Raw genomic sequence first — 26657 nt, 5'->3', positions numbered from 1 at the left:
AATACACATATGCATTCAATAGCAGTTAATAAAAAAAAAAACAGGCCATGAATTTGAAGAAGACTGGGAGGGGCATATAGAAGAGTTTGGAAGGAGGAAACAGAAGAGAGAAATGTTGTAATTAAATTATAATCTCAAAAAAAGTAAAAAATTGACATAGAATTGGGTTGGAGAATATTTTTCCCAGCTATTAATCAGACTAAGAAAATTTTTCATAGATGAAAAGGCCAGAGATTAAGGACAAAGCTAAAATGACTAAATACACTTTCCTGACTCAATCCAAGACAATTATATGCACATACCTGTATAGGTTGTGTACATTGTCCTTTAAATCTTTATGTCTTCCCAGGATGATTGATCATATACTAAATACATTTAGAATAGAACCAAATACATAATAACTAAATATTAAGTTAGAGCACAATAATTATTTTAGATAGTAATTCTGAAGGACTGCTCTCATTTTGCAACAAGCTCTACAATTTCTCTGCCAAGGCATTGCACATTTGTCCATGTTTATTTTTCTCTTCTCTCAAATTCCAGGGCATTTTTACTTTCTTTTTAAGAAATATTTCCTACTTCTGATCATCTGAACACCTTTAGTATAGTTCAAAACATAACAATAGAACCTACATCCATGGAGCAATTGGTCCTGCTAAGCTTTTCTCCTGAATGTTGAGTCACAAAATGTTGAGGCATGCTTGCCTCTTCATCTGAGAGCTTGCTCTCTGAAAATTACTATAATCTATGTGCATAAGGCCATAGGTTGATTTTTGACTTGACATACAGCAAAACTGCTAAGCCAGATAAGTACTTATCCTAATCTTAAGTGATTCCTTTGTGAACAGAGACAACACAAAGAAAGGAAAATGCTACAGAAGAAATCATTATTCCAGGTTGCCAGTTACTTGGAACTGAAGATAAAGTAGCTGAAAGAGTAACTATGAGGTCACCTACTAGATCACCTCTCCCATCTTCGAGGTTGGTAGTAACACACTTGTCAGCAGCCATATTGACCTTAAGCCTGAAATACTTAACCATCAGTTCCAAGAAATAATTCATTCAGAGTTGAGGCAAACGTAAGGAATCAGCATGACATGATTGTTTTATTCACCTTTGCTAGATGTATAAAAGAGTATTAGTTGAAAAATCAGGTGAGTTATAATAAGATTATCTTCTAATGATTTCTGTTCAGCATAGTCATTATTGGGGATACCATTCTATAATGTCAGCAAATCTGCTAGGTAATCAAAAATGTTCTCTAGTGACTTTGGTATACAGATCCCCATGGCTAACCTCAAAGGTAGTCTTTCAAGTGAAGCAGCACTCTGTAATACTTCACGCAGCTTCTCTACTTAGGATGGATTGTGAAGATAAAGGTAAGAGTAATAAATGCCACTGACAAATACAGCCAAACTCAATTCACAGACATAAAATATGAGTGCTGTATATTAATATGGGACAACAGCCAGTTGTGTCCACCCATTTCCTGTAGAGTCACGGGGTGGTATCAGACATGTATATTTTCTCACAGCTGGTCTTGGGTTGAGGTCTTTCATAATTTTAGAGCTCCCATTCCAAAAATTTAGAGCTGGGATACTGACAGACATTCAATCATGTTTTAGGAATAGCAGCTTAAAGTCAGCTTGAAGAACAGTCTGAGTCTTTATTGCTTCGGTAAATATTCACAGCAAAGTTTCTCATAATACCAGACAAGCTCTCCATTTTCATAGAGAGAGAGATGAAATAGATATGGATATTAATAAATTATTTGACATGGGAATTAAAATATGGTGTCTGAAACTCTCACAGCTGTAGTTAAGACAAACTTTCTGGATCAGGCATACCCAAAGTGTGGCATGCAGACAACAGGAGTCCCAGGATACCTATAAATGCAGCCCAACACATTTGCAGATGACAAGAGCATATCACAATGCCTAAAGTTAGCACCCATGTGCTACAGAACTGCTCAGGAAGCCAGTTCAGATACATTTTAAACTTTGGGTCTTTTATGAAGTTCTCATTGGATTCTATTCAAAGATCTGTACTGGAATTCTTCATAAACACAAGCTACATTTCTAGGTATTTCTACTGGGTAATTTTGATCTGAAATGTTTGAGAACAATAATTTAGATTTTACTGGACTTTGGGATTGAATTCAACCTTAATATAAAACTAAATGATGTTTCATGTGTACTTTATATACATAACTTTAAATGGCCCATTGGTAATGCTGAGTAAATTTTGTTGTACTCTTGCACTTTGACAGGTAGCTATTACATGAAGTCAGGTATTGTGGTATCATGTCAGCTCTCAAAAATTTTGGGCACAGGATTTGAATCTTTAAATTTAATATACATTTTTAATTTTACCACTGCTCAAGACAAAAAGTGACTGTATTTGATAATGGTCATACTTACAACAAAGAAGCCAATTGACCAGAGACCACTGTTTTTTCTCCTTTTGCCAAAAACAAATGATATCACATATGTCAAGAAGACAAGAGAAGCAGCACAACCGAATGCAAGAACAACCTGAAGATAACATAGGCAATATCCATTAAAAATGAACAACTGAGGAAAAATTGAAATTACATACATTTAAAAATATTTTAACTGGTAACATGCATGCAGTTAGGTTTATCAATAAATAAATAACTGACGTTGCTTGTTATTTTTAATTACGGTATAGAATTTGGTCAATGTCTTATTACTTACTATACATAGCACAACTTCACTTGTCAAGTAAATGTGGATCATATGTATCATGTATAATGTGAAGTAGACTGAGAGAAGAATTACGCCAAAGATGTTAACATCCACCACTGCCTGCCCACACCAGTAGGCAGAAGGGTAGAGGCCAGAAATCCACAGCTGAGAATCGGCTTTCCTCTGACGAGAAAACACAGGAGGTACATGAGTTCCGTTAAAATACAAGAGGTTTGTTTTTTAGGCTTTTATGCAGTCAAGGCTAGCCTGGCACTATGCATTAAGGATGACCTTGAATTCTGACCTGCTTGTTTCCATCTCCCAAAGTGCTAGGATTACAGGCATGTGCCACTCTGCCTGGTTTATCAGTGATGGGGATAAAACCCAGGGCTCCACACAAGCTTGGTTGTAGCCAGCTCCTCTGGCGTGGTTCTTTCTGCTGAGGGTTGCTTTGGCTACTCAAGAGTCTTTTGCTTTTTTTTATGTTAAAGTTATCTCAAATTTATTCACAAAGTCATTTAAGTTATTAGCCAGGTGGACTTTAGTTTTACAAAAGCTTTTTTTAATTTAATTTAATTTTATTTCACAATATAATTTAGTTCTACATATCATTCCCTTGTCCTCCCCTCTTCTGCCCCTCTCCCTTTCCCCTCAGCCCAGCCCCCATTCCCACCTTCTCCAGGGCAAAGCCTCCCCCAAGGATTGAGATCGACCTGGTAGACTCAGTCCAGGCAGGTCCAGTCCCCTCCTCCCAGGCTGAGCCAAGCGTCCCTGCATAAGCCCCAGGTTTCAAACAGCCAACTCATGCACCAAGCACAGGACACAGTACCACTGCCTAGATGCCTCCCAAACAGATCAAGCCAATCAACTGTCTCACCTATTCAGAGGGCCTGATCCAGTTGGGGGCCCCTCAGCCTTTGGTTCATAGTTCATGTGTTTCCATTCGTTTGGCTATTTGTCCCTGTGCTTTATCCAACCTTGGTCTCAACAATTCTCGCTCATATAAACCCTCCTCTTTCTCACTAACTGGACTTCCGGAGCTCCACCCGGGGCCTAGCCGTGGATCTCTGCTTCCAGTTCCCTCAGTCATTGGATGGGGTTTCTAGCACGACAATTAGGGTGTTTGGCCATCCTATCACCAGAGTAGGTCAGTTCCGGCTGTCTCTCGACAATTGCCAGCAGTCTATTGTGGGGGTATCTTTGTGGATTTCTGTGGGTCTCTCTAGCACTTTGCTTACTCACTCATAGGAGGATACTAGATGTGGAACAAGGATGACTGGACTGCTACTCACATCACCAGGGAGGCTACCTGGGAAACAGGACCCCAAGAAAGACATGGGGATCGCCCAATGATGGAGAAATGGATGAGATCTACATGAACAGCCTGGGCATGGGTGGGGGTACTGAAGGGCGAGGGTCAAGGGAAAGAGAGCTTTGGGGAGCAGGAGATCCCAGCTAGATCAAGAACAGAGAGGGAGAACAAGGAATAGGTGACCATGGTAAATGAAGACCACATGAGAATAGGAAGAAGCAAAGTCTTTTGCTTCTATATGGACTTTAGAATTGCTTTTCTAGTTCTGTGAAGAATATGCCAACAGCATTCTCATGATCTAATTTGACAGAGCAGATGATAACCTTCAGAGAACTGGGCTTTTTCAAACTTCATCCCTACTTGGACAGTTATGCTTTACATTTTTATGTATATTATATAATTTAGTACTCATATCATGCCTGTGAGATTGGTTTTATTGTTAGCTCCACTCCCAAGCTTTGTCTTAGGAAGTACTGAATTTTGAATCTTGGAAAATCAAATCAAATTCCATGTTGTGTCAAATATCTATACACTAGACATGTGTCTCTAGTATCCATTTGCTATCTTTAAGGTAAGATGATATCCCCAAACTCTTTTTAAGAAACTACTCACTCCCATTCTGAGAGCTAGTGGGACTTAAACAGTTCTTCCAGTTAATTATCCTAGACAATAACCAACAAGTTTCCCATGCCTTTTTTATCTTTGTTCTTTCTTCAGTGTGCTGTCAAACTGTGGTGTGATTGTTGGAATTCTGTCATCTTACACCATGAGGTGAAGGTTCATCTTCAGAAATATCAGAGTTATTGTTACTGGACATTTTAGGGTCAGAGGCTGGTCTCTGGCAGCCCCAATAAACTAGGGCTGGCCACCCGCCCCAATGTGCCAATCAGAGAAACAAAGAATACTGAAAAGCAGAGAAGAGTGCATTCAATGCAGTCACACTGGGAAGACAGGAAACAGGTAAGAGGGGTTAGTCAGGGAAACTGACAAGAGGCTTAGGTTTCCATAGAGGGCAAGTGGTATGCATAACTAAGCAGGCATGGTCAAGGTGTGGGCCATTATTGACCCATAACTATCTCAGCTCCATCTCTCCTGCAAGGTGGTCTGGCAAAGTTGTAAGAACTGTGTGAAATCTCTGCTGGGGGACAAGATCCTTTTCTGTATGGCATCAAGCTTTAGCCTTTCTCTTTTCACAACATGAGGTTTCTGGGGAAAGTTTAATTCTTTGGAGATTATTATTTTAAGTCTGATCATCTAAGGAAGGGACATAGATGGTTCTAGAATATCTCTTTTCCTGCCAGTCCTGTGTTCCTAGTCCTTTAGAGAGCAAGCTACTTCACAGTGCTGGTTTGATACATCTGGTCTACATGTACCTCATTCTTGCTTTAGGAATAGACCTCTCCCTTGTTGGAATCATTACTATATGTTTGTTAGCAGTGAACCTAATCCTCCCCCAAATTCCTGATCCCTAGGAATGTTTTTATGAGATATTTGATTATTTCCTCAAGCACTTGCTATTGTGAAACAGAAAGTGAGGATAGTTCATGTATGCAAAGCCCATAAAATGTTAATCTACTCTTTGATACATAGGACATAAAATGGTATCAACATTCAATCTAAATTCAATAAAAGGAGAAATGACTGACTTCTTCATGTGCACTAAGTGCTGGGCCAGTGAGTCTTATCATAATGAAGGTATAGATTTACTTTATTTGCTCATCTTAAAAAATGTATTACTAATGTTGACTGGCTTATGTATTGCATATATGTACATGTGTGAAGTTGGGTGAAAATGCAAGGATTTTTAAGGTAAATTAGTATTATTGTATTATTGAAAATAACTATACACTAAGTGTTTTAAGAACATGAAACCTATAGATCCAGTTCCCTAACAGTGATTTATTTGGTACATTGATGAGCAATACCATTTTAACCCCTGAATAATTAAAAGAAGTCTAAATACTTTCTAGTTCTCATTACAGGAAGTCAGTTATGGGATTTTCCAATAATGGTATTGTGTGAGCTTTTGATAATTTTGGATTCTACATTTTGGATCTTTAGATTTAATCTACATTTTTAATTGTTGTAAAAAAAATGTAAAAAGAAACCATGACAGAAAGTACGCTGTAGAGAGGCAAATAGTAGGTCTAAAAGAATGAATAGAAGTCCACTGAAGGATTTTTAGTCAGAGGACCAAAGAAGTCTGATGCAAAACTGTGCCTTCTAGATCTGACAGGAAAGCTGCACTCGTGAAAAGGATAACTGCTTAACCAAGACCTGAACAATAGCAGTATGAGTCAACATATCAACAGAATGGGGGAAATCTCACAAGGCTGCACCCTTAGATAAGAGCTAGAAGCAATCATGGTTACTGAGAGAGGGAGAATCAATCTTCACCAGGGATTATCCCTCACTAGGCTCTCCAGTCCCAAGTGGTCAGCCCTAAACACATACTCATATGGGCAGCACTAAGTGGACTCAGCAGGTTGTATCTATTGATACATGCATTCATATATCTGCCTCTTCATCTGAAAAGGGGAGATTATGACATCTTGGATGAATTATTTTCTTGCAGCTAGGAAATAATTCATCCAAACGATATATAATGTTATTCTACTTTGGAGATTTAATGTGACACTCTGAAAATCATTGTACTTTCCACGTAACTTTGAAGTAAAAGCATTTTGCATTTTTAAAATAGGCTTTTTGGGTTGCTGGAAATAATTCTAAACTATGTTGTGTAGTGTACTGGTATGTTTCAGTGCTTCTTCATACCCCAGAGAAAAAACACTTTGTACTCACAGCATTAAAAATACAATTACTGGAATTCTTAAAATCCCCCCCCCCCGCACCTCCTTACTTTGTAATCACTGGCACTACTCATGGCAATATGTGGCGAAATGCTGCACGCAACAAACAGCAAGAACAGGGAACCATCCATTATCCCAAACCAGAATATCATCAGGTCCTGCAAATACAAACAGAACTTTAGTGGAAAATCAAAGTAGCATCTATTGAAGTGAAAACTATACTCATCATTTATCATGAGACCTCAACTCAAAAAAAAAAAAAAAAAAAGAAGCTAGAAATATTTCAGAACCTACTTGGGAGTATATATCAAAAAAAAAAAGCAGAGAGGTTTTGAAGAGATACCTGCATACTCATGTTAAAAACACCATTAAAATAATCAAGAGGTGGAAATAACTCAAATGCTATTAGTAGATGCATGAAGCAACAAAACTAAATAAGCACACAGATGTATAATAAATATTGTTCAACTTTAAAAGAAAGAAAATTTTGTCAAATGTTTCAAGATAGATCCACTTGGAATATATAATACTAAGTGAAATAAACCAAGCAAAAAAGTTCAAATATTGTGTATTTCTATTACATGATGTACTTAAAATAGTCACATTTCCTAGAAACAGAAAGCAAGATGGTGGAAGGAGCAGAGAAGAATTAAGAGATTATAGAATGAAATTGCTATTTAGATACAGAGCATCTCTTGGATGAAGAAAATCTGGATGTTAAGTTCATAATAGTATGGATATACTTAAAACTAATGAATTTAAGATGCTCAGTTTTATGTTATGTGTTTCAAATGATGCAAACACAGCAATAACAACTCAGGAATTGTGACCTGTGGTTAACAGATATGTTAGGTCTGTCTTTTTCAGCAAACTAGAGGTTGACAGGAAGAGAGACCTCAGCAACTGGATGGACCTGTTCTCAGAACTATAAAGGATGTCACTGAGCCTACCTTGGAGTTAAAATATAAACCACTACTCTTAAATATGCCCAAGCAGAATATAGAACTATCCCATGGAAATAATGGCAGAAAACAACACAGGCCTGTCTTTCAAGAGTTCTACAGTTCTCGAACTTTATGGTTTTGGAGTCTATGTGTACAAATCCCAGGGTTTCTCTGGTAAGGAAGTGTGTTTCCCAGTGTCATTATAGGAGTGAAGATGAGTGCCCTTGGAGATGGCACAAAGTGCACCTGTCCATTTGGATTCTGAGAAAACCTGAAATAAAATGGGAAAAAAACAAAGTGTGTGGGTGACCAGAGAGATGGCTTAACAGTTAAAGAGTACATGTTGCTCTTGCAGAGAACCCATGTTCAGTTCCCAGCACCCACATGGGCCTTATAACTGTTTGTAACTACAGTCATGGGATCTGATGCCTTCTTCTGGCCTCTTTGGGCATTGCATGCACATAGTACACAGACGTGTGTAGGCAAAATAACCATAGAGGTAAAATAAAAATAAATAAATCTTTTTTTAAAATGAAAAAGAAAATGAAGAAGGTGTTAAGAACTATTTCTTCTGTCCATGTTTTCTTTTTCTCCTTGGGATCCTGGTGATCAACCCCAGCAGGACCTTAAACATGCTAAGTATAACTCCAAGCTACATTCCCCAGCCCCTGGTTTAAATTTTCAAAGAGTTCCCTTAAATCCCCACTTCCTGAGTCATTCCATGTCCTCCCAGATCACAGGGCCAGGAATGTAAGACCTTAGTTCACAGGTATGGACACACACATATATTCATTATTGATCCATCAAGTATATTCCGCCTTACTTTTCCCATTATCAGCAGAAAATCCACACTGGCATGGACTCCCAGCACTGCTGATTCAGTGGAAGCCAATTTGACACATTTTTTCAAAGCAAGTCCACTTCTGGTAGTTTTTTGTTTATTTGTTTGTTTGTTTTGGGTTTTTGGGGGGGGGGTTGTTGTTGTTTTGTTTTGTTTTTTGAGACAGGGTTTCTCTGTGTAACAGTCCTGGCTGTCCTGGAACTCACTTTGTAGATCAGGCTGGCCTTGAACTCACTGAAATCCACTGCCTCTGCCTCCCAAATGCTGGGATTAAAGGCATATGCCAACATTGCCCAGCTTTGTGCCAACACTGCCTGGCTTGGCTGGTCCATTTCTAATCTTGCTTCTGATATGAAACATCTAGAGCCAGTTTTAAATATGTCTCTTGTCAAACAGAAAATGATAATCACTATAAATACTTAAAATAGGAAGGAAGCTATCATTAAGCGGCTACATAGGCGATGACTGTCCAATAAAAATGATGAAATGGGAAACACTGGGAACGGATGCTTTTACATTTTATGGGGTGTCGTTTGTCATTTGTTAGCCTTATGTCCAGTACAACCAAGTCCAACATAGAAAGTCCCTGCCTAGGTTGGTATCTTTAGTGCATTCCCTACCTTTTCCTCTAGAAGTTTCAGAGTTTGGGTCTTACTTTGAGATCATTCATCTGCTTGGCATTGATTTTAGTGCAGAGTGAGCAATTAGTTTCATTCTTCTATGTGCAGCAGATATGCTGTTTTTTCAACAATATTTCTTGAAAATGCTATCTTTTCTGCAGTGTGAATTCTTGGTATATTTGTCAAAATCAGATGGCTGAAGTTGTAGCAATTTATATCTAGGTCTTCTATCTACTGATCTAAATGTTGTTATTGTGCTAATACCATGCTGTTTTAATGCTATGGCTCTGTAGTATAACTTGAAATCATGTATAGTGGAATCCTTGGCAATATTAATTTTACTCATAATGGTTTTGGCTACATGGGGTCTTTTGTGTTTCTTTATGAATTTTAAGATTATTTTACTGTTTTTGTTAAGAGGGGCACTGGAATTTACCCGAGATTGTGTTGAATCTCAAGATTACTTTTGGTAGGATGGCCATATTCATAATACTAATTCTTCAAATACACCCATGTGCAGGAAATATCTTCCCATTTTCTACTGTCTTCCTTAGTTTATTTTAAATGAAATTGGGGGGATAAAGAATTTCATGCATAAGTACTGCTTTTACCTCATTTCCACTCCTTCCTCTACGTCTCCCTCCTATGTCCCTCTGATTCCATCTCAAATCCATTACCTCCTCTAATTATTATGGTCACACACACACACACACACACACACACACACACACACACACACCACATCTATACTTACATATAACCTACTGAGTACATTAAGCATTTAGTGATGCTATGTGTTTAGGGCTGATCAATCAGGAAGTTTGCCATTGAATAAAACATAGTTTCTTCAATGTATAAAATTTTTATTATAGAGGTCTTTCACTTCCTTGATTAAGTTTATTCCATTTTATGTATTTTAAGAATTATTAGCTGGGCACTGTTGGCACATGCCTTTAATCCCAGGAATCGGGAGGCAGAGGCAGGCAGATTCCTATGAGTTTGAGGCCAGCCTGGTCTATAGAGTGAGTTCCAGGACAGCCAGAGCTACATAGAGAAACCTTGTCTTAAAAAAATATTTTTAAAAGCTTATGTATTTTATGTAGATGGGTCTTTTTCTGTATGCGAATTTACACAACAGACAAAAACATCTGATCCCATTATAGGAAGTTGTAAGATACCATGTGAGTGCTGGAATTGAACTCAAGACCTTTGCAAGAGCGGCCAGTGTCCCTTAACCACTGAGCAATCTCTCCAGCCCTCATTTCATGGTTTTGAGGCTATTGTGAGTATGGTGGTATTGTGTTCCCAAAAATATTGTGCACCCTAATAAATTTATCTGAAGTCAGAGACAGAACAGCCACTAGATACAAAGGCTAGAAAATGATGGCACTCACACTTTTAATCCTAGCATTTCAGAGGTAGAAATCCCTCTGGATCTCTGTGAGTTCAAGGCCACATTGGAAACAGCCAGGCATGGTGACACACGCGTTTAATCCCAGAAAGTGAGCCTTTAATCCCAGGGAGTGATGGTAGAAAGGAAAGATATATAAGGCGTGAAGACCAGAAACAAGAAGCATTTGGCTGGTTAAGCTTTCAGGTTTCTAGCAGCACAATTCAGCTGAGAGCCATTCTGATAAGAGGACACAGAGGCTTCCAGTCTGAGGAAACAAAACCAGCTGAGAAGTTGGCCAGGTCAGGTTAGCTGTGGCATGTTCTGTCTCTCTGACCATCCAGCATTTCACCCCAATACCTGGCCTCAGGCTTGATTTTATTAATAAAACCTTCTAAGATCCCTGCTACTTGTGAGTGGGATTATTTTCCTGCATTCCTTTTCAGTATTTCATTGGTATTTAGTTAGACTACTGATGATGCAGTATTTATTGGTTTTAGGAGTTCATAGCATAGTCTTCTTTAAATTTTTAATCATTATTACTATTACTATGATTATGATTATTATTATTATCATTATTATTATTTTGTGTAATGTGTCTGCATGAGTGAGTGTAAGCCACATCATCAGAGGAAAACTTCCTGGAGTCAGTTCTCTCCTTCCATCTTTATGTAAATTCTAGGGATTAAAATCATGTCATCCGGTTTTCCTTGTAAAAGCTTTTGCCTTCCGGGTAAGCCATGTCACTGGCAAGGTGTTGCAGTCTTTAGTGTCTCTTATATACAAAATCAAATCATCTTGAAATAAGAAAACTGACTTCTTCCTTCCCTATTTGCATCATTTGTTCTGATTGCTTTATTGCTCTAACTACAACATGAAGCATAACATTGAGTAAGAGTGGAGAAAGTGGGCACACCCTTGTCTTGTTCCTGATTTTAATGGAAAAACTTTGAATTCTTCTTCTTTTAGCATGATGTTGGCTTTGGGTTTGTCATAAATGGCCTTTATTGTATAGCGATATGTTGACTATATTCCTATTCTCTCTAGCATTTTTCTAATTTTTTCTTTTATTTTTTGAGATTATAACATAATTATGTTATTTACCCCTTCCCTTTCCTCTCTCCAAACCCTTATAATATCTCTCCTTGCTCTCTTTCAAATTTGTGGCCTCTTTTTCATAGCTGGTGTTATGTACATATGGGTATGCACATATGTATTCCTACATACAAAAATAAAACCTGCTCAGTCTACATACTATTACTTGTATATATAGGTTTTCAGGGTTGGCCATTTGGTGTTGGATGATCAAATGGTGTGCTCTTCCCTGGGGAAGACTGATTCTCTTCCTCTCAGCACTCCTTAGTTGTTTGCATTTCTTTGTGTAAGGCTGAGGCCTCATGAGCTCTGCCACTAACCTCATCCATGTTAGCATGACTACTGGTATTGTCTTTGTTCAGCTCATAATGGAAGATGTTGGAGTTGTCAAAGGCATTTCATTCTCTATAATTATTAAGATGATTGTGTAACATCCGTTCTTGAGGCCACTTATATGATTACTTAATTTTACTTATGTACATATCTTCAACCATCTCTGCATCTCTGAAATGAAGTCAGATTGATCATAATCCTTTTAATTTGTTCCTGAATTTTCTTTATGAATAATTTGTTCAGAATTTCTACATTTATGCTCATCAAAGAGATTAGTCTGTAGTTTTCTCATTTTGTTGTCTCTGTCTCTATGTGGGTTTGGTACTGGAATAATGTTACCTTCATAAAAAGAGACTCAAAGCATTCTCATCTCTTCTATTTTTAGACAATCTGCTAAGTGTTGGTTTTAACTCTTCTTTAAGAATCTGGTAGAATTCTCCATCAAGACCTGGATGTTTTTTAGTCATAAGGTTTTTATTACTCCTTCAGTTTTATTGTTTGTTATAGGTATGTTTAAATTATTTATCTCATTTTGGTATGGCATACACATCTATAAATTCATCCATCCTTGGCAAAGAATGTAAATACTTTGAGACTGGATCTCACCACACTTAGAATAGCTACTTTCAAGAAAACAAAGAACAAGTGGTGGAGAGGAAGTGGGAGAGGGGAGCTTTATTCACTGTTGGTGGGAGTATAAACTGGTGAGGCTACTGGAGACATCAATGTGGAGGTTTCTCAAAAAGCTAAAAATAAAGCTACCATATGCCACAGGTATACCAATCCTGTAGAATTATCCAAAAGACTCTAGACCTAACAGCAGAAAAAGCTGCTAGGGAAGAAAGGTCATCAATGGACCCTGCTTGCTACAATACTGACATGCCAGGCAAGACAGAACCACTAGTGCAATAGTAGCAAGACCATTAAGGGAGTAACTAATGGTTTTGCAACTAGATTTGAGATCTTCTCCATGGAAGGGAATTAAGTGACTGTTACTGTAAATCTGGTCAAACACCTATAACTTGGGAGGTCACAGTATCTATGGGAGAATGAATGTACTGCTGACGTTTTAATGAACGGACAGGTGGCCATAATGCCTCCTAGATATTATGTTTATACCCATAGACTCGTGCTGCTCTCAGCTAGGATCAAAGAAGTTTCTTCTTGCAGGAGGTAACAGATGCTGCAGAGAATCACAACTGGTCAAAGTCCTGACTGAGAATAAGTGCTGACATTTGAATACTCAGCCCTAAAGAACACATCGATATCATCCCATCCCAGACCAAGGGGACAATCATAGAAGAGGGGGTAGAAAGACTAGCTATCAGGAGGGAGGGAAGTGCTATGAAATTCTGTCTCCAAGCTAATATTAAGACCACTGCAACCACAAACATAAAGATGCTTCATGCAAAGCATCTACACGTGAGGGTAGGGTGAGGTGTTAAGACTACTAGGGAAGAAGGGAGTCAACAGAGGTAGGAAAGGAGTAACAGAGAATAATTAAAATGAACATTATCACAATGCATTCTATACATAAATGAAATTGTCAAAAAAAATAAACTGAAATTTTCTCAAAGAAATGGGAAGTCACTATCACTTCTGGGATGGAATGACAAAGAAAGGAAGTAGTGTGACTGTAAAGCATGATGGCATTTTCTCTGTTCTTCTATTTCTCACCAATGCTTCCCTTTAATAAGCTTTCTAAAGCCAGGGTTGTAAAAATGCAGTCTGTACATATCACTCTTGCAATGCAAAGAAACTGACAAGTTGAAGGCACAAGCCAGGCGGCATATAAACTATGAGAACACAATAACTATCCTTAGGATCAACAATTAAATATGAGCAATGTAGGTTCACTGTCAATTTCTTAATTGTTCGGGATAAATGAATGTAATACTTACTGATGTAAAAATAGCTTCCTCAATTCTAATATACTGTGAATGGTTGAACATATGAAGGAGCCCATTGCTGATGATATTCATTAGGATAGGAAAGCAGTGTAGCCTCTTGGTATTACACACAACTGAAAACCTGTAATCCTTGAAACAAACCAAAACAAACAAGTGAGATAAAATCCTTGAAAAATAAAGTTATTGCACACACACACACACACACACACACACACACACACACACACACAGTTCTAACAGTCACATTTTAGCTATTTGTTGATCTGCAAGTTAACTAGCTTTTCTACGCCTTCATTTCTCATCTATGAAAGAGGAGTCTAAATGGGTTCATACATGGTTTGAGTGAGACTGTATATATTAGATCCTTACACAGTGGGTAGGACAAAAACAGAATCCACATAATACTAAATTTACTAATGTAACTAATTTTGTATCACTTCATCCCTGTTTGGCTGATGAGGAAACTTCAGTAAGTAGGGTTTAAATCTGCCCTAACATGGAAATATTGTCAGTTTCTGGTGAGGGAGCAGATAGGAAGTAAATATGGAATAAAAGAGATTTTCATGGTAACAGTGTCATAGCACTTTTACAATTTCAAATATATATATATATATATATATACATATATATATATACATACATATAAATTCTTAGTGTTTATGAAAACATCCATACACATCATATAAGGTCAGTATTATTTGAATATTAATACTATCAATAGTTTGTGTAGTAAATCTACAAGATACACCAAGCATCTGTCAAGCAAGTAGTTTCCCAAAGTTGACAAAAACTGATGCCATTTTTCACAATGTATTAAAACTGAACTCAATGAGAAATCTTTTAAGACTTCTAGTTTAGTCTCATATTACTTGTAGCAGGAAAGAAAGGCATACTTTTGATTAGTTTTGTCTCTTAACTTTACTGAAATGCAAATGAGACTCAAGTTCTTCTTATAATTAGGATGTATTTGCAACAGATGTGCTCCTTGATAGACTCCCCGATGGCTTTCACTTAACTTGAAATATATGAAGATAGCACATGGAGAATATTTTCCTATTTTAGATTTCATGTGGACATTACAGAATTTAATGTGTTTTTTCAATATATAAAATATCATTCACTTGATTGTTGAATAAGATTAAATTCATAATTACATTAATGATTCTGTTGTATAATAAGTCATTTAGTTTAAAAACACACTCATTCCCTTTTAATGCAAAATTACTTAATTTAAAACATTGTTTCATGAAAATATCATAGTTTATTCAATATGTACTCACATATTTTGCTGAGTCGAGTTACTATACACTAGTTTTCCAAAGTCTTAAAAAAAATAAAATGTAGCCTTTTGATATTGTGTTTGAGTATGTGTGGAAAACATACCTTTTGTCTCCCAGAAACTATAATAGCTCCGTTGTATGAGAGGCTTTCAGTACCATTTCTGTTTTCAAAGTCATCTACTTCCAAAACTATGTTTTGATGCTTCAGTGACTGTATGAAATCCTCAATATTTGAATCTATTATGATTGAAATAACAGAAGGCAATGTGAAAGCAAGTCAGATTGTTTATGATCCCTACAAAGTTAACATTCCTAGTATACCATAAGAGATGTATTTTATGTACAACATAATAAACTATTGGCCTAAAAAGACAAATCACTCACTCATCCATCTTCTATTTAGTAAATCTTACATAATGATGAATTAATATCATCATTTCTCCTAATGTAAGTTAATATGTGATATGTGAAACAAAATAATTCTATTTTTGTAATTTTTCCTTTAATATTGTGTATAAATTTAAAATTTCTGGAAAATTAATATGAGAATACTACAGATTATTCAGCTTAATAACATTTTCCTCTTTTCCCTATTCTTACCAAAAATTAAAAATAGAAATGTATATACAATTCATGTTTTCCACATTTGCATACATATTTCATAATGTATCTTTCTTGAGAAATTAGAAGAGTACCACCATCAAATTAAAAATTTTTATGTATTCTAAAAGAAGAAAATGGGTGAAACTACTAGAGAGAGAGAAATAAAAATTGAGAAAAACCCACAGCCTGGTGCAAACAGGAGAAAAAGATATAAGAAGAAACCAGTTTCTACAACATCAAAATTCAAGGGGATAACTGAGTTATCAAAGCATGCTCTGAGCCACAGTCAGGGTCATTATTATCCAGGTAGAGCTGGAGCAAGAGGAGCAGTCAAGGGCCGTCTATGCTCCACACAGTGATAGCTGCTATAGTCGTCTCTGGGAACTCCTCATATATAAGGGATGATGTCTAAGAAGAACAACAGGGCAAGACTTGGAGTAACCCCAAGCAACAATCAAAGAAAAGCATAATGGACAAAAAAAAAGAGCCCCTTCCTTCTGCATAGAGCTCTAGAATTGGACAAATAGGATTAAACTTCAAACAAATCTAAGTTCCCCAAAATGGGATGGGACACACATAGAAAACCATGTTTCCATGTCCCCTGGGGCAGTCACACATCACAACTCCATTCCACATAGGGCACAATAATGGTAGCTCACATTCATACAAACCAAACAAGGTTTGTCAATCTTCTCTCATATGAAAAGATGAACATATTGTTAACAATCACATGAAACTTAGAGGAGGAAGAAATATAACAGAATAAATCCCCAAAATACTTGACAACTGAGCACAAGGGGGGCGGGAATGAATGAATACAGTGTATTACTCTCAGGTTGAATGGAGAATAAGCTATAAGAGGTCAACAATCTGACGGGCAAAGGACAATTCTAAATGTTAGGAAATAACATATTATTCAAAACTTTCAGTTTTAAAGAAACAGGAAAATTTACTTCCCAAGCATGAAATGAAAAAGAATGAAGAATAAAAGTGAAGACACTTTACAATCTTGAATCAAAAATACCTGTGAAAATGGGAATCAGCAAGAAATTTAAGAAAGGACGGCTACTGTGAATGTTTTAACATCTTCAGAAGAAACAAAATTTTTCCTTCTAGTTACTTAAGCAGTTATAAAATAATTACTACCAGGCATGCTAGTGCACACTTTACTGCTAGCACTTTGGAGGCAGACAAATTTCTGTGAGTTCAAGGCCAGCTTGGTCTTGTACAAAGCATATTCCAGAATGACTAGGGCTGTTGCACAGAGAAACCTTGTCTCAGAAAAAACAAACTAAACCAAACCAAACCAAACAACAATTACCCATTCTCTGATACAATCGTTATAACAAAGTAACTATTCCTGAATCTTGAATTTCATTCAAGAGCATGAAGTGTAGACATGTCATCTTTGCAAGTCAATCAGTATGTACTGTATACATGATACAGGGTAAGTAACAAAGAGGTGGGAACAAAGAGATCTAAGGACTGTCTTCAGGTAAGATAAAGGCTTATTTCTCTCTCTCAGAACAGCTATGGCTGTCAGGTGTAAAGGACGGAGGTTAGACTGGACAATGACAAGTCCCTTGTCCCTTGTTCCCACCAGCCTTGTCCTCTCCAAAATCAGAGAAACTGCACTGCTCCTCAGAAGCCGTGTTCTATAAATGCACGTTTTTCTTCTGCCAAGATTTTTTTGCCCCCCTCATGTACTCTTTACCAGTTAAAGATTTATTTCTGCATTAAAATGCTGATCTCTATTCACCTGTGTTGTTGATGATCAATAGGCTTGTTCGCAGACCCTGAGGGAGTTGTCCAGGGGACAGGAAATACAATTCCGGTTTAAGTTCCCAGTTGGTTTTTTGCACTATCACAGCATAAGCCATCTTTTCCATAATCAATGGGAACAGTGCAATTCCAAGAATCAATAGACTAAGCAATAAAGAAAAGTTACCATAGGACGATATAGCAATTTGTCCTCAGCAATATAGCCTACAACTGTTTGTCAGATATTAATTCTACTTTATAGCAACTATAATTTTAAGTGTTAATGTTCTAAAAGTAGTATTTCAACATGTCACAGTACTAAAAGGCATCGTTAAATAAACATTATTTAATCTCACTACAAAAACTAAACAGCAGGCCAGGCGGTGGTGGCACACACTTTAATCTCAGCACTCAGGAGACAGAGGCAGGCAGATCTCTGTGAGTTCAAGGCCAGCCTGGTCTACAGAGCGAGATCCAGGACAAGCACCAAAACTACACAGACAAACCCTGTCTCAAAAAAACACCCCAAAAACTGAACAGCGTGTATTCATAAGCCCAATCAAGAATTAATATACAGGCAATCCCACTGTCAGTAAAATCAATAGTGTATCAATTTCTTCTCTAGCAGGAATGCTAAGTACTGTGCTTTACTTTTAGATGTCCTTATAGTTTAGAACCTTAAATTTTTTTGTCTTAAAAAACTGATGGTACTCTGATACTCACAAGGTCAAAAATGCTTTTCTCTCTCGTTTCAGTTTTAGGATGCGAAGCCGTGCTATTGCACAGACCTGCATTCCCCAGCGACTCATGACACTCACAGTCTTCTGCACTTCAGAAAGAGAAGGACAAGCTGGTTCCATTTCATTTAAGCTTTCTGAGTCTCTTCTTGTTTCTCTTTTCTCAAAGTCTGTATGAACACACACACACACACATACAAATATCATCCTAAGGTGTAATCGACTTTTCTAATTGTAAATATTTTGATATCTAATAAAATAATTTTATGTCTGATCTTACTTTACATTTTTATTCAAAGTAATTATTTAAATAACATTTGCACTCTCTCATGAAGCTTATACACTATCACTGGCTTCAGTGTTTTTTCTTTATAGTTCTATTTTATATTTCCAACACAATGAAAATTGAAAGATTAATAAAAATGTTTTGCATTATATTGCAAAACATGGTAAAAACATACAATAATATCAAAACTCTATATACTCCCTGAGAATATCTGCCAAATATATGCCAAAAGCAGAATTCAGAAAGGCAAACATTCAACTGTCGGGGCTGGAGAGATGGCTCAGAGGTTAAGAGCACCGACTGCTCTTCCAGAGGTCCTGAGTTCAATTCCCAGCACCCACATGGTGGCTTACAACCATCTGTAATGAAATCTGGCACCCTATTCTGTATACATAATAAAAACCATTAAAAAAAACTTTAAAAAAAACATTCAATTGTCATACTATTCTGAAGGAGTTCAAAATAATCCTTTTCACAGGGATCAGCAATTGTTAATGCTTAACCACTTACTACTAAGGCATCCATAATCTGGACTTGTTAGGAAAGGATAATTAGCTCTGAAAATACTGAACATATCGATGCTACTCAGATCTGTGAGCTATAAGCAGCATGGCTTGGCTTGGGAAAAATCATCTAACTGTTCTTCAATCAGAAATCCTCATCTGTAAAATGGTGTCAATCACAATTGTTTTGAAGAATTATTACAGGAGGGAGCTATGGGTATATCTCAATGTTTATCCACATTGATCAAACTACCTGTAAAAGGAAGATCTCCAAAATGACAGCTATTATATCCCATTAAATATCTGGAAGTTGGTTTAAAAAAAAACTCTCTCCATTTAGGCCTTTTTCTCTTAACAAGCAAGAAATAATTTTTATAAGAAAGGATGCTTAGACCCCATGCCTTTGATCAATTGACAATTTCAAAGTGACCAAGAAACAGTAAATATCAGGAGACAGAACTGCTGCAATACCAGTAGTTAGAATCAACACCTAAAGATGGACCTGTGGCTAGCTGAACTGATGGTGTCAGAAAATGTAACAGCCCATGTCAAATTTACAGTGGGTCACACTCCCTAAAAAGTCATAAAAGCTAATTTTACACATAGTCATTTATTAATTGATTCTGTGACTTATACAAATAGTTTTACTTTGTTTGGTAGTTGATTCTCCCTCCAGATTCATGAAGACTTCATTCAGAGTTGACATGGAAACTTCATAATTCATCAAGCCCTGGCCAGAATATCTATCAAGATCTCTGAAGAAGTCTAAGTCAACAGAAGGAACATATAAAGTTTTAGAACAATATAAATATACTAACCCTAATAAATTAACATTTATCTTAAATATGATATTTAATAATGTTCAGAAATTTCATATCTTTGGAATATAATCATAATTTTAAAGGAAAAAACCACTCTCAGAAATTATTATGCCAAACTTCATTTTCAAGGTGTCTCACTTTATCTTGTATTCGTGTTTTTTTGTTTTGAGTCAGGGTTTCTCTGTGTAGCTTTGGTGCCTGTCCTGGATCTCACTCTGTAGACCAGGCTGGCCTTGAACTCACAAAGATCCACCTGGCTCTGCCTCCCAAGTGCTGGAATTAAAGGCTTGCCCACCATCTCCCGGCTATCTTGTATTCTTAGATTATTACTTTCCTACAAACTTCTCTGTGGAAATATCAGCAGTCATAAAGACTATAGTGTTTGTTTGTTTGTTTGTTTGTTTGTTTTATCACCAGTCACGAAACCCAGGTAAGCTTCTGCCCGTATCTGGGGTTCTTTTTGGATGCGTGTAACTCTTGCAACTGCTCCTTCAAAGGCTACTCCTTTTACTTATGCTCTGAATTTTATCCCCCAAGGATCTCTCAAAGTGAACTCCTTTCACTTCCATCATAATTTTCTTCTATTCCTGCTGGGTCAGGCAGAATGCTATGGTATCCACCAAACAAAGACAAATAACAGCTTCCTCCCATCCCTCTCTGTATACAAGTTTGGCTCCAAAAATTTGTCCACATTTAATCTGTCACATCTTACAAACAGTTCAGGTTCATATATGTCATTCCCCTCCACAGAAGCTGCTCTCTTCTAGGTCACCAAGACTTTCATATTTTACATTTGATGAACAAGTCTTTATTTCTACTATTTTCAAATATAATATTTCAATTATTCTTTGAAAATTATTATATATGCAATGTATTTCCATACTCAACCACATTCTTCCGTCCAACCTCTCCTGGTCCTCTCACCTCGCCAACCCCACCAAATCCCCTTTCTAATTTAGTCTTAAATTCATCTTTTTTCCTTGTTACTCCCTCTCCCTTTCTTCATCTTTCCTTTTTCTTTTCCTTTGGTCTTTAACAAAGCAGTTTACTTGGGCTGTGGCTACAGATCAGCAGAAAAAAAAGGGGGGGTGACTAATCACATCTCATTTCCACCTAACTACATGCAGAACTTTCAGTTCCTACATCCTTCATGACTTCTCCTTTGCTTTCTCTCAGAGTTTCAGTTCTAAACAACCTTCTTGCTCCACCCACACACAAATCCAGTTCCTAATCCATACTGAAGTGCCTCAGATTCATGCCTCATTTTGTCCCTTGATTTCCAATATCCTATGTATAGGTAAGTACTGTAAATCTCTTTTGATAAATCAAAACACGTTCCCAGGTTGAATTCTAAAACAGGACACTGATACTTTCTTCTCACTGTGATCTAACTAGTCTATACACTACTTTATAATAAATACCATTGTCTTCTACTCACTCATCGAAGCCAAAATCTACAGGTTACACTCTGCATGCATCCCATAAGACAGACCTTTTAGCTTCATCATCAAGGTGCTTTACAGACACCTACTCTCTTCCATCTTTATTAGCACTGTGGTAGGTCAAGACCTTCTGGGCCTCTAAGTTAGCGCCATAGCTAGTCTCTTAGGGTCTGTTTTTGTTCACCTGTCTCTGGAGTGGTCTTCTTTATTCCAAGAACGAAAATACAAGTCATACATTAGCTCCTTCCTCTTTGATGTTTTTTTGTGGTTTTCAATGTATTTGGAATTAAATATTATGTGAATAATCAATTAATCAAAGCCTCTTCAATTCCATGGGCCGTTTATCTGCCCTGCAACTTCACCCGTTCCTAACCACACTCTGCTCAGTCTCTCCATTTCCTCCCATGGTGTAACTGTGAGGACACTGACTCTCATTTTCCTCCAATGGTACTACGTTCCGTTGCCTATCATGGTAGCCTGCTCTATAATGTACGTTTTCCTAGTTTTTCCTCTTTCCTCTTACGTGTTTCCTCCCCTCTGGTGCTTCCACTGATCAATAACCAAATAAATACAGTGCACCCAAATTTTCATTTCTAAATTCTGATGAATAATAGATTAGGACAAATTTTAGATCCATTAAATAACAAAAATTATAACAAAATTCAAGGTTTTTCTCTAATTTTATCCCATCACAGTCATATATGTTACCTGGAAACTTGCTTGTCCTTTCCAAAGGCAAAATGTACACAAGCTGTTCTTTGGTTTTTGCTTTTAGTTTAGCATCAGGGATGTGAAGATTGATGAAGGATGCTATCTGCTCTGAATCACATGTTTCATCCATAAACAAACTAATAGTTCCAAAAAATGACAAATAATTACGTTTTCAGACTGCTACCACACAAAAAATTCTTTCAATATTACTTTTCTTAGCTTTATGAAATAAGCAAAATGAGTAATAATAACAATAATCCACCAACTCGAAAATTTTGTCATTTAAACACAGAATATGTACAAACTTTGAACAACTACAAATACACAAGCGCATGCTCAGAGTAGCGTTGGTGGTTTAGGGGTGAGCATAGCTGCCTCCCAATTCATTCTCATTGTAGTGAATGTTATGTACACACTATAAAGATGAGCAGACAATTAGGATGGTGTTAAACAAGAGATTTCATAGGGAAATGGCAGTGGACTATCAGAAATTAGTGTATTATCAAGACATTTCTGTTTTACTTTTCTGTAGGTTTTTGTCTTTTAGAATTCTTTTTAGCCTACACTCAGTTTCTTTTTAGACACAGTTGTCAGAATTCTTTGGAACCATATTCGCTCCCTGCTAATACTGATTTCTGAAAGTATTGCCTTGGATTCTTAAGAAAGAATGAAAATACTGCAATATTATGTGAACCCAATGAGGAAAATGAAGAATGAAAATGTTGAAGTTGAGGCTGCACAGAACAGCAAACTAGAAAGTAATAAAGTATTCCCATAGTGAACAGACAGCTTTGGCTTCTAAAGTAGAAATTTTGCTAGAGTTGACATTAGTACAGATTACCAGAAGCCAAGAAATTAGACTAAATATTTTTTCAATTCATTTTGTCGGAGATAAAACTTGAGACCTATTCTCTCTCAGAAATGTCCCACCCCTGGTTTACCACTTTTAAAACAGTTACTTTGGGCTGGAAAGATGTCTCAGTGGTTAGCAGAACTTGAGACTCTTCCAGAGGACCAAATTGCATTTCCAGCATCTAAGTCTGGTGGCTCACAACTCCAGCTCAAGACAACCCAATGTCTTCCTTTGGCCTTCTCACATGTGGCATACAGACACAAGTAAAATAAACAGACCTTTTAAAATATCTATTTAGTGTTTTCTCCAAAATTCTTTACCTTAAGTGATAGCCAAGACCCCATTTTCTCTTCAGAAACATAGAAGAACCCATGCATTTTAGACTCCCATTGGACATGATCACTTTTCTGTCTGGGTAAAAGGAAGCAAACGTGAAGGAATATTAGCAGTCATTTCTTTTCTCTCTAGCAAAGAAAGGTGAGAAATAAAAGCTCAGAATTCCAAAGGAGAAGTGCCCTATGAGAAATAACCATGCCTGCTAGACATTTGAAAATTTGAAATACATCATAAAACTAATGTGATTAGAGCTCCCAACACTAAGCATTTTAAGCTTCCTCTTGCACTTCCTAAACAGGAAAATAGTTATCATTTCAGATTACATAAAAGTATACCTGAATGATAAGGAACAGGCAGTTATTTTTCAAGTAAACATATATTAAAGATTTGGGAGTTTAAGTAAACATGATCTGAAAAAGTCACCACAAGTTTTCACTGCTGGCCACAATCCAACAACAAATGTACAGCCAGTGAAGAACTCTAGGACAGGACTGGACTCCAATATCCTCTAAACTGCTTTGGAGTTGAGGTAATGAGAACAAGTTTCTTACCCTAGGAATAAATGTGACATATAAATTTCCCAAAGTTTTCATCACAACACTGAAATATAATTATCAATTACCAGCAAGGATGTCTGCCTCATCCATGAACTGAGTACTGAAGAGGATCACACGATTTGCCCTGCGTTCCTTCAGGAAACTCCACACACGCTGCCTTGAGAAGGGATCCAGTCCAACAGTCGGTTCATCTAAAAGCAAAATCTATAGAGGACAAAGTTAGTCAAAATGTGACTCCTCCATGTTGACTATTTCCACATAATAGCATGGAAAATAAGTAAAACACAACAAATAACTCTAACTGTACTGTGTCTTTGTAGAAGCAAACACAGCAGGTTCTCACCTGATACACTACTTTCAAAGCTCTGCCACTGCCGCCATTAGTAGCAGAAGAGCAAGGCTCTTGCTGAAAATACCCTTTCTTCCCATGCATGCTTTTACTTACTCGAGGATCTCCTAAAATGGCAATCCCAAAGGTGAGCTTTCTTTTCTGTCCTTCACTTAAATGTTCAGCAAGGTTATCCTGAATATTTTGCATGTCCAATTCCAATATAATTTGTTGTACCTATACAAGAAACATACAAAGCCCAAAACACAAAATGATCCACATTTACAAATTTAACTGGCCATTAAAGAAGGCAATTTTATAGGATTTCCTTGCCTAAATTTCATTCATACAAAGATAAATGGCTGAGAGAATTCTGTGGTATGATTGAATACAGTGAATGGTTGGGAGCTCAGATAATACAAGCACACAGTCTACCTCTTGTTTTACATTCTGTGGAAGAATCCCTTTTATCTTAGCAAAGAGGGTGAGGTTTTCCTTCACAGTGAGTGCATCAAATTGAACATTATGTTGAGGACAGACACCAGTTATCTTTCTGATTTCCTTCAAGTCTTGCATTTCAGAGAGATTTTTATTATAGACTGTGACTAATCCTAAAAAGTAGAAGTTAGAATACTTTAAGGTTGCAGGGTAACATATTTCATTTATATTTAAAGATCTCATTCAATAAAATCATGGCATATGCTCACAAATATATAAAATTCAATTTTGTTAACAGTTACTAGTCTTAGCCTAAGTACATGCTCACACTATGCAATATATTTTCTCTGAGATAACACACAATGAGATACTAGTGATTCCCATGAAATCTGGAAAGTGAGAAGTATATTCAAAATCATACAGTTCCAGAAGCAACTTTTGATAAAGATTATACCCATCAAACCACAGAATTTAAAATGACAGGCATATATCTACCCCTGTTCTCTTATTAAATATCTTGTCTTTGAGATATTGCTTTTTTGCTTACCTGCTGTTGGAACATATAATCCACTGAGGATGTTTAGTAATGAAGATTTTCCTGCTCCACTGTGGCCCAGAATTGCTGTGATTTGACTTTCATATATATCAAAGAACAAGCCTGTTTTAGTATAAGATATTAACATTATCAATAATAGAGTGTTAGACAAGGCTAGTCCTGCACACAGAACAAGACAACTGAACTTCATGATGAATTTATGGAAACTTTACATGACACTCTGAAGAACTATGGTAACTTAAACAATGCTATTGACACACAGACCTCAGTAAAATACATACAATATGGTATTGGTTTAGAATCCAGAGACTAGCAGACGTCTGGAAGGGACCAAAATATTTATAAAATAAAGATTAATACATTTCCTTTCAAATGAATAATTTTTAAAAAATGAATAACTTAAAAAATGTTGCTTTGGATGTGATGGAGTTTTATTTCTTTAATCCAGACATTTAGGAAGCAGAGAAGACAAAAGGATCTCTAAGAATTTTAGGCTAAACTGGTCTACATAGAGATTCCAGGACATCCAAGGGTACAAAGAGAGACCTTGTCTCAAACAAAACAAAACAAAAAAACAAAGAAAAACCAAGATGTTGCACAACAAAAAATGTACATTAGCAACTTTTTATATTTGTGTTTTGTTTTTATTTAAACATTTTGAGACAACATGTAGCTGTGTAGCCTTGGCTAGCCAGGAATATTTGTTGTTTTTAAATTAAAAAAAAATACATAGTTATGGGCCAATGAGATGATCAGTGGGTAGAGGCTCTTGCTGAGGAAGCCTGGCAACCCGAGTTTTTTCTCCAGAACCCATGTAAAAGTGGAGGAGAGAACCAATTTCAGAAAATTATCCTCTCACCTCCACCTAAACACTGGGGTCCATGCATCCCCTCACACACACTTCATAAACACATCATGCACGTGTGTGCACACACACTAATTGATTAATTAAGAGATAAATTAAATACAATAAAATAATAATAGCATTTTCAAGGGCAAGAGGAAAGTGGCATTGGCTACCCTGGAACTGATCTCATCACAGCAATAATTAAATATAAAACTCAGTTTCCTCATCAGCAAAGTGTGAAAGAAATAATTTGACTTTCATAAAACTAAATATAAAAATTTTCACATAAAGTTCTTAGCATAATTCATTGTTTTAAATATATAGCTTATAAGCATGGGTTTTTATGACTTTGGAGGTAAGTGATTTAAAATATGAGTCAGGAACCTTTAAAATATTGATCTTTTCAGTGATTCTGCTCATATAAACCCATCCTCTGGAGACCTTAATAGAGATTGAACAAATATTCATTTTAGTATTTTTAGGATAGTGAAGACTTAGAATAAACTAAATGTCAAACATTGGTGTGATTGTTGCACTCATCCTGTTACTGATACAATGCAATATTATTTAGCCACAGGAATTGTAAAACCAGATTCTCAAAATTGATCCAGAATGACCACAAGGAGCAGCTGCAA

The 26657-nt window shown here is 36.7% G+C and overlaps 1 protein-coding gene across 2 annotated transcripts in view; it reads right to left on the bottom strand.

Moving 5' to 3' along the window:
* Nucleotides 1-26657, bottom strand: part of Abca6 (ATP binding cassette subfamily A member 6) — a 66763-nt gene that overhangs the window by 14314 nt on the left and 25792 nt on the right. For both annotated transcript variants that reach the window (XM_028865272.2, XM_037201202.1), the window contains 14 exons: nt 25167-25277; nt 24617-24792; nt 24299-24418; nt 23919-24057; nt 23281-23371; nt 22105-22244; nt 19782-19898; nt 18331-18514; nt 17606-17772; nt 15347-15480; nt 13955-14092; nt 6881-6988; nt 2718-2891; nt 2421-2534 (listed from right to left, as the gene is read on the bottom strand). In XM_028865272.2, coding sequence (XP_028721105.1) covers nt 2421-2534; nt 2718-2891; nt 6881-6988; nt 13955-14092; nt 15347-15480; nt 17606-17772; nt 18331-18514; nt 19782-19898; nt 22105-22244; nt 23281-23371; nt 23919-24057; nt 24299-24418; nt 24617-24792; nt 25167-25277 — 1913 coding nt within the window. The remainder of the gene's footprint in view (nt 1-2420; nt 2535-2717; nt 2892-6880; nt 6989-13954; nt 14093-15346; nt 15481-17605; nt 17773-18330; nt 18515-19781; nt 19899-22104; nt 22245-23280; nt 23372-23918; nt 24058-24298; nt 24419-24616; nt 24793-25166; nt 25278-26657) is intronic.

This window comes from Peromyscus leucopus, chromosome 8b (genome assembly GCF_004664715.2).
Source record: "Peromyscus leucopus breed LL Stock chromosome 8b, UCI_PerLeu_2.1, whole genome shotgun sequence".
Lineage (NCBI taxonomy): Eukaryota > Metazoa > Chordata > Mammalia > Rodentia > Cricetidae > Peromyscus > Peromyscus leucopus.
The sequence above is the reverse complement of the archived record's forward strand: the minus strand, read 5'-3'. Positions and strand labels throughout refer to the sequence as shown.